Source organism: Stegastes partitus, unplaced genomic scaffold (genome assembly GCF_000690725.1).
Source record: "Stegastes partitus isolate 25-593 unplaced genomic scaffold, Stegastes_partitus-1.0.2 Scaffold1733, whole genome shotgun sequence".
Lineage (NCBI taxonomy): Eukaryota > Metazoa > Chordata > Actinopteri > Pomacentridae > Stegastes > Stegastes partitus.
This window is the reverse complement of record NW_007579464.1, coordinates 30,342-39,858: the sequence shown is the minus strand read 5'-3', so window position 1 is coordinate 39,858 and position 9,517 is coordinate 30,342. Positions and strand designations below refer to the sequence as shown.

General features: G+C 37.1%; 1 protein-coding gene across 1 annotated transcript in view; it reads left to right on the top strand.

The window, feature by feature from the left end:
* Positions 1-9,517, top strand: part of LOC103372322 (solute carrier organic anion transporter family member 5A1-like) — a 46,747-nt gene that overhangs the window by 14,369 nt on the left and 22,861 nt on the right. Inside the window, exons 2-3 of the mRNA XM_008301931.1 lie at positions 7,586-7,718; positions 9,214-9,254. Of these exons, the coding sequence (XP_008300153.1) occupies positions 7,586-7,718; positions 9,214-9,254 (174 nt within the window). The remainder of the gene's footprint in view (positions 1-7,585; positions 7,719-9,213; positions 9,255-9,517) is intronic.

Below are 9,517 nucleotides of genomic sequence, written 5' to 3'. Positions count from 1 at the left end.
TCTAATTTCTGTTTCCATAGAGGAGGATGTTGAGCTGCAGGCTGACAGTTGCCATCAGCAGTAAGTTCAACAGACTCTAAAGCATGCAGGAGGCCCGGACACAGATTTTAGGGATGTTGGTGCTTTGCAGCCTGCTGGGAAGTTGTAACCAGACAGTGCTGTGTCAGCAGGTTGCCATGGCAACGCCGGCATCCCATAACATTTCATTGTGCCTCCCTCCTCTGTCTTTCCACCTTGGCCTCAGCGCCGTCTGTCTGTCTGTCCTAACACCACGTTAGCTCCTCACTCAGCAGCACAAAAGACACAAAACAACGAATAAACGCAACGATCACATCAAGTGTCTGTATGTTCACCATCAACCTGTAGACAGACAGAAAAATACATAGAAAAATGATTGATCTTCTTGCAGGAAATTACTTTGTCACAGTTGCTGCAATCGCAGTCCAGAACCTACAGTATAGAAAATATAGTGCGCAAAAATCTGTGATGCAAAAAAACACCAAAAAATACACTGTGCATCATTCAGGCAGCGACAAAAATATGTGCAGAAGCAACAAAAAATGTGTGAAAAAGTAGCAAAAACCAACTGAAAATGTGTAAAAGTAACAAAAAAACAACAAAAATATTTGCAAAATCAACAAAAAATGTGCAAAAGCAACAAAAATATGTGCAGAAGCAACAAAAACCAACTGAAAATGTGCAAAAGCAACAGAAAATGTGCAAAAGCAATGAAAAGCAACATAAAATTGACAGTGTTAAGTGTCTCTGAGTGCCTAGAAAAACACTATATAAATCTGATCTATTATTATAAAATGCAGAAGCATCAAAAAACAACAGAGATATGTGCAAGAGCAAGACAGGACAGCTTTTAAAATCAATTTGTAAAAATTCAAAATAGTATAAAATACTAGAACAAAGTAAAACAGAAGAGCAACTTTTAAGATCAATGTCTAAGATGGAATATATTTATCAGACCATTAAAAAGTACCAGAAGTCACAGAAAACATGTACGTTTTGAGATTTTTCTTAAAAAGTCTTTTTTATTTTCATTACTTTTTATCTCAAAGTTTTTGAGCATCTGCCGCAAAGACTGCATTTCCCAGCAGCCTCGAGGATTGAACAGTCAACAGTCCAACGTGGTCACGTGAAACCTGGAAGCTCTGGTCCTGATCTATGCTCTTTGGTTCGTCTGAAGTCAGCGTTTACTGGCTTTGTACTCGTTGATGGAGGTTCACATCTCAATTTAATGTGCAGTTACCAACAGATGAGCACATACGTGATGTGCACAGAGAATAAAATGACTATCTACCTGCTCGCTGCTGTTCCAGCCAGTAAAACATGACTCACAGCAGAGTTTCTTAAAGCAGATCTGACAGGAATAGATCAGACTGCTTGGCTGCATCTACTGTTGTATAACAGGCAACATATTGAAGGCAAACTGAGTAACTTCAACACGCTGGAGGACAGTTTTTCAGGAGTCAGTGTGTTTTATTTCTGGTCAGTGAGTTAGATTAGAAGGAAACACGTCAGACTGCATTTTAAACCTGTATTGATGTTGGATTATTGGTCGGTTCATGAGAAATCAATCAGGTTCTCCTCCTGACCTCCGCACAGTCAGCTGATTCTTTATCTACAGTACCGTTAGTATATTTAATGAAGGCACGCAGAGTTTTGCCTTCATACTATGAATATTTTCAGACCCTTGAAGTCCATAGAGGAGGGTCCGCATTTATCACTTCAATGGACTTTTTCCATCATTTCTGAACCTCAGAACTTCATCAGTCCAGCGGATAGACACGTGACACTTTAGGATGAAAACTGTCTAAAAACGTCACATTGCAGCTTCATGCGTTGGACCTCAGACATGTAACAGGTTTTTATAAAGGTCTTTACACATACTATGAACTGACAGTGCAGGTTTCTGTATCACTGTCATTGAGCAACAACGATTCAGTCTAATGTGATTCAAGTTCATTGGATTTGCAGTTTTGGTGCTTGTTTGCCTGAAGAGACAGTCAGTTGCAGTTTTTCTCAGTCGCTTTGGTACATTTCTTGAATCATCCTCAACATTTGCAAAACAGTAAGTGCATTTCTCAAAACAGTTCATACGAATAGCAAAACACCATGGGTTACCTGCAAAAGGCAGTTACTTGCTCAAAATCCTCAGTTCATCTCTCAAAACTAAATATCTGTGTCAATGAACATGTCAGTGGCATCAGAATGAGGAGTCCATGTGTCAATGTGTACGGATAAGACAGTCAGATTGTTTAGTCGTGTTGTCAGTATAACAGTGTACTCTGGAGGGACGTTCTGATGTAAACTATGGCTGAAGTTTTGATGACAATTATTGTAAACTGTGAGATACACCGTAGTGTATGTGGGAGATTGATTACAAGAGACTGGACAAGATTCACATTTAGGCTTTTACTGTTTGTACTGTAATTTGTTGACAGACCATGTAACTGTGATACAGAAAGAATAAGACAGCACTGTATAGCAGAAAGAGAAAAAACAAAAGTAGAAATGTGAACATAGGACAGCCTCCTTCGGGAAAACTGTACATTCAGTGCTGTAGGAATTACAGTGCAGTCTTGCTATATACTTGCCAGTTGATGGTTCAGAAAATGCACCTTTGAGCTATTTCAGAGAACTGGTTGGTCATTGGTTGATGTATGTGATGCTACACACATTTCCCGTCATTGGAGAAAGTCAAGATTCCCCTGGGAGAAATTTTGCATGTAAAGACTTATGGGATGAACTAATGCCTCAATGTTGTGGGGGTGAGACTATTCAACAGAGACCCATTATAATACATTTTGATCAAGATGACATAAGATAATGTAGAAAACAGCAGCGAATTGTACTTAATCATTGACATGGATGTACCAAAGCATTTAGAACTTGTTCAAAGAAACGAAAAACTGCTTTTTTGATGTGCACAAGTGACACGATGATGTGAAGATTGGACAAGTAGTTTTGAGAATTTCAGTTCTGATCTGAGAAATGAACCAAAGTGACTGAGAAAAGTTGTTATCCATGATGTCCAGATGTAATATCTGGTATATATGGTTGCTGACCATTTTCTGGATAACATGTGAGGCTTGTTTTATATAAAATCTACCACATCTGAAAAAAAAGCTTTTGTCTGACCAAACTGTTTCCTAAAAGCTTGACACATATCATCAACTTTGCTGCCAGTAGATGCAAGAAAACTGCTTGTGATTCTGTTGAACCAATGCTTTCATTTTCTCTTTTGCAAAGTGGTTGATTTGACCTTCATATGAAATTTCCTGCTTTTCTGCCACGTCAAGTATGTCAACAAGAACACAGGGAAGTTTATTCTACTGTCACACTTACTTTCAGGGATTTAAATAGAGCCATGGAGATGAGATGAGGAGGTTCCTGTCAGAGCTTCTGCCCCACATATCTTAGTTTCTGCGTTATGCCGTTGGATCGGTGGCTTCGCTGGATATTCACTCTGCCAGCAGTGATGGACAGAAACGATGAGGCTGGAAATCGGTTAGAAACCAGAAGAAGGTTTTTCTTCGTCAGCACAAACTCTGCTGCCTCAACAGCAGCAGCCTCGAGTCCGTATCTGCCTTTATTCCATCTATTTTTATCTGGGCTTTCGTTCTTTGTACTGTTTCCACCTGAACTCTTCCTTGTTCTGTGGTTTACTTGGCCTTTACGTGTACACAATAAAAAAAAAAAAAAGAGTGTTTTTAAACAGTTTTTAAGTAATTTTTTTTTTTTAAATTTACTGTTATTTTACAGATTTTTCCTGTTTTGGTCAATTTGAGATAATATCCAATTAAATCAAAGTTTTAAAAAAGTAAAAATTTACCTGTTCAAAAATGTATGTTTTCACCAAAAACATAATTTGTGCTTTTATAACATTTAACTTTAAAATTGTTTCTGTACAATTTTTGTACAGATATTATTATGAACCCTTACTGTGTTAAGCAATGAAACCTGGAAAATAATTATTTAGATTATTGTTGTTATTTTTTCCTGTTTTGTTAAATTACAGAAACAATCTTGTACAATCACGGAAAAAAGAATTCATTCATTCAGATGTTGATGGTAAAAAAAAAAAAGATAAAAAGTGTAGTTTTATGGTCACGCATTGTAAAAGAACAAATGAATATTTGTATAAACTACTATTGGGTTTTTTTTTACAGTCAACCTGTAAATTATTACCTCTTTTCTATTATTTAACAGATATCTGTAACTCAAAAAAAAAAACAGGAAAAATATATAAAGTTAACATTTCAAAAAATTATTGACCATTTTTCAGTCCTTTATGTACATGATGTTTAAGTTCAAATAACTGCAAATTTCTGTAAAATATATAATTTAAATACTGTAAAACTGTATAAATTTACTGTCACACATTACAATATTAGCTAGCATATAAATTAATACTTTTTTTTGTGATTTTACTGGATATTATGTGTAATTTAACCATACAGGTAAAATCTGTAAAACAGTAATTTAAAGTAAATATATAGTGTAATTTTACATTAAATGTTGTAAAAGAACAGATTAGTTTTTTATGGTTAACATTTTATTTAAAATTTAAGAATAAGAAAAAATGTAAAAAAAAAAAAGAAAGAAAGAAAGAAAGAAAAGAAAAGAAAAATTCAGTGTCCTTCCGAGTTCATATCTGTAACAGTAAAACAGCCCAAAGCTGTTCAAAATAAGTCGATTTTTTCGACAATGTGATGTTTTATAATATTTTTTCCAGTATTTGAAAGGCAAACATCTTTTGCAGTTTTCTGTACATTATATCGTCTTCTTCTGCCTCCTGGTTTAGCTTTTAATGATTTTTCTGCCTCCTCATGTCTCAGCAGCTGTTTGCTGCCTGCTGACCAGCAGCCTGGTCATCTTTTATCTGCTGATGGTCTGCATCAGGTTGCGTAACACGGCAGCCTGCCAGCAGAGGGTTTTCCTCCCCGGCTGGACGAGGGATTATCCAGGATGGTCCCCTCGGAGAGCCGAGCTCTCAATCCCGTCTCATGTTTTATCATCCAGACTCTGGCCATCCCAGCCGGGTGATGTAACAGTGGAGAGATGGAGGCAGAAAGTCTGTGAAGATGCTCTGCAGGAAAATAACTGCAGCCAAAATGTTGCTGCTGCTGCAATATTTGGACTTCATGGGGATGGGTTTGGATTTTAAAGGCAAGATTTCAGTTTTCATGTTTTAGTGCAACAACAAAATTGTGTATTTAATTTTAAAAGTCCCCCCTGACCTCCTCTGAATCAGCTGATCCTTCATCTGCAGTAACTTTATTTAGTGAAGCAGAGTTTTACCTTCATACTATGAATAGTTTCAGAGTTTGAGGTCCTTGAAGTCCATAGAGGAGGGTCCACATTTATCACTTTATTGGACTTTTTCCATCATTTCTGAGCCTCAGAACTTCACCAGTACAGCAGATAGACACATGACATTTTAGGGATGAAGAACACATTCGATTTCTGGTAAAAAACTGCAACCAGATCAGTTTTACATCCATCCAGGAGTCACAGTCTGAACACTAAATCTTTTTTTTCTCTCTCTATGACCAGCTTTGAGCATAGTGCTTCAGATTCTGAATCAATGCCACGATGAGAGAAAACAGCAAAAGTTTCAGGTTTTTATCTTTAATAGTTCCTGAGATGTTGTTCAAACAGCTTCAAATTTCATTGTGAGAAATAAACTGCTGAAACTGGGTTGATGAGCAATTTATAATATATATATATATATATCTCACATACATTAAGCTATGGTTTCACAGATACCATTTTAAAAATCTGTAGTTTATGATAAAGTTTCAAGCAAATTGAGCTGAAGAACCTGATAATTACAGACTCAATAACACATTATGAATACAACAAAAAAGCACAACTAAGATAAACGTCACTAAATAAGTGACCAGATTGCTCTAATGGACATTATACTCGGATACATGTAAAAACAAACAGACAAAGAATTAAATATAAATTTCATAAAATGTTTGAATATGAACTTCCAGTTTGGACACTTGTCAGGAACCAGAGCTCCCAGTTGTTTCTCAGGACTCCTCCAGTTGGGTAACGCTGGTCTGCTGGTGCAGCTTTGAGTTTTAAGTCACGCCACCGGATTTTTGTGTTTGCTTTCAACTCCGGCCAAAGACTTAAAGATGTTAATTCCCTCTAATTGGAGAAATCTTATTCTCAGCCCAAAGGAGGTCATATGATCCGGACACATGACCGCACACATGGCCTGTTGTACACAAGATTAGTTCTGGTTCCACCCGTTACATAAGGCCCGAGAGTCCAGCAAATGTCATTGAGTTTGGATAATTGATTCACTTTGACACAGAAGTGTTTGCATCATGTGCAGATGAACCTTAGGGGAGGCGTCCAGATCTTAAAACATGAGTTAGAATCCAGGAAAAAACACCAGTGGCTGTTTTTGATACAAGAAAATACAGAAACGGATTCATGGAGGATACGTTTCACAAATGGGCGACTAAAACTTTCATGAAAGTATCCAAAGCAGGTGATCAGGTGACTGTTGAAGATGCCTCTATAAATAAGATCTGGAGTATTTTTCTGACATAAAGCATCCTGCATCCTTTTATTTCTTAATTTTCTGAAGGTTCAAAAGACTGTTGTCCTTAAAACATAAGGCCAAGCGTACACAGTTTGTCAGCCAGAAACTGAAAACAGAGAGAATCATCAGCTTTTCAACTTTCCGACGGTCCTCAAACTGCTCATCTGTAATGAGCCAAGACTTCATTAAATCATGGTGTCTCATTAAATTCACTTTATTCTCGGTGTTTTATATTTAAAAAAATATCTAAAAATGAACTGTTGGCACCAAATTCTGTAAGAAAAAAAAGAAAAGTGCGCTCATCCTTGTTTTTTGTCGTCTTTCGTCATCCTCTACTGATGCTCATCAACATTTTCAAAATAATTTGTCCACCTTTTGTGTCTTTTCGGTCAGTTTTGAACGACTCATCTGCCTTACAGTCAGGAAACTAACATGAGATATTTCACTAAAATCACTTCATTCTATGTGTTTTTATTTAAAAATTTTGCCATAAATAAACATAAAATTCTTCAAAAATAAAGATAAAAAATGCTGCTCGTGGACACTGTCAAAATATTTTCTGCATTTTCTTCTTTAATTAAGAGAAAAACAACAAGTTTTATGTCCCAGTGTTCTGTTGCTTTAGCTGATGTTTTAGGTTTCGGTATCAAAGTTGTAATTGTGGTGTCGTGACAACACTCATCCTTTGTAATCAGAAATCACAGGAGACACGTCGCTACTTTTTGTTCACAGTTTGGGGACAGTTAAAAAAATTTTCAGCAGCAAACAAAAGTCAGTTAAATCTAACAGCTAAATAAATATATTTTTGTCTGCAGTTGATGGAGACCAAACCGAAGCAAAAACACGAATATAATTGGAGTTCCACTGATCAAACACGACTCCAGGGGGATGTTAAGGCAGTTTTTTAAAGGGGTGAAGCCGGTAGTGTGGCTCAGTTTGCGTCTGTCACCTTGTTTCTGATGTTTTTTTTTGTGGTTAAATCAAAGTTTTGTCCTCATCCCTCCTCAGCCATCATGTATGTAATGGGAGCACTGGGACCAGCGGCTGGTTACCTGCTGGGAGGTGTCCTCATCGGCTTCTACGTTGACCCCAAGACGGCTGTCAACATCGACCAGAGCGACCCTCGCTTCATCGGCAACTGGTGAGAACAGTCTGCTCGGTAACATCTGCCACAGTAACATGTTTAAACGACTTTCTCAGAGCCTCAGTGATCAATAAGGTATGTTTTATAATATAATAAAATATTATCCAAAGTTAGAACAGTTCACTGATTTCGATCAGGAAATATCTGAGCCAAATGACATGACAAGACGTTTTATTTTACCTTTAATACTCGATGCTACACATTTTGGTCAATGCTGAGATCAGAAGTCAGAACTTAGGATTTGTAGGGAACAACTTACTCTTTGCTAAATGTGTAATGTCTAAATGTGGACAATTCTAAATTTTATAGGACAATACAACATGAACTAGAGCTACAATCGACCACAAACCTTGTGGTCGACTGACATGTACCAACTCTTCAAGCAGTGTTTAGTTCTGCTTTCTGCTCTCCACCTGCTGCCTTCAATTCAAGCTCAACATAAAACTCTCGTATTTTCAGTACATTAAATCCCTGTAACCTGGTTATTTCCTACTGAAACAATCAGTGCAAACTGGGAGCAGAACAGCTGCATGTTTTTATGATTTCTGAAAATATATCAACTAGTGATTCAGCACCCTTTTTTTTTTTTTTGCCATTTTGCATGTTTTTTCGTATCAATTTAGTTCAATTTGTGTTTCTTTTAGTCTGTTTTAAGCTCTTTCTGGTCATACTGTGTGTCTTTGTGTTCATTTTGCACCTCTTAAGGCCAGTTTTAATCTCTTTTTAGTATTTTTGTGCGTCTTTATAGTTCTTTCTCTGTCTTTCTGACAATTTTTTTTTGGTTCTAGTATTTGTTTGGATTAATTTTGTGTCTCTTTGCTGTTGTTTTCAGCTGTTTGTGTTCATTTTGCATCTCTTTTGGTCAGTTTTAATGTCTTTCTGTTTTTTTTGCGTATTTTGATGTTCATTTTGTTCATATTTTTTAAGTCCATTCTAATCTCTTTCTAGTCTTTATATGTGTGTTTTTGTTGATTTTGTGTTTCTAGCAGCCAGTTTTATTCCCTTTCAAGTCATTTTGAGTTTTTTTAGTGTTCATTTTGCATCTCTTTTGGTCATTTTGGCATTGTAACACTTTATCGGTAATATATTTTGCGATATGAAGAAATACAGAAATATTCACCAGATGACTTGATTAACTCTTAATTGTGCTGCTGATTTAAATGGTCAAACAAACTTTATCCTTGAGTGGTGGCAACAAAACATTGATTTACTGAGCAGCTCTCACAGGACTTAAAATGTCTTTAAGCTCAGAATACACTTTGTTCCTGCTCCGTTCTGTGATAAACGTGCGATAAAAGCAGGAAGACCACGTCTGAAGCTGGACTGTTGCCGGGAAGCTTCACGAAACCCTGAAAGCGCAGCATCACTTCTACATCCATAAAGTGCATGTTTGCTCTGCAGGTCACGTTTTTGCACAGATCTTACATCCATCTGAGAAGTTGTCGGCGTGTGTGAGTGTGATTAGTCATCTGTTTCGTCCTCCAACCGACAGCATCACAGTGACTCACCAGCTCACAGCCGCCGACTTCCTACGTGAATTATAGCAGGAAGAGGATGATGAATGTGGCGGTTTGTTTATTTATTAATGCGCACAATAATGAGCTGATATCGGGTCCAGACTGACTCCTGGATGATCTCATCCTCCGACTGACTCATCTCAATTCACATCTTGATGGAACTTCAGTGCTCCTTTAACTCCGAGCGGTTTCGATTTTCTGCTCCTGTCACGTTTTTCCTTATTTTTCACTCCAGTATAAAGTCCTGCACCTTTACGAAAGCAGAACAACCATGAAGAA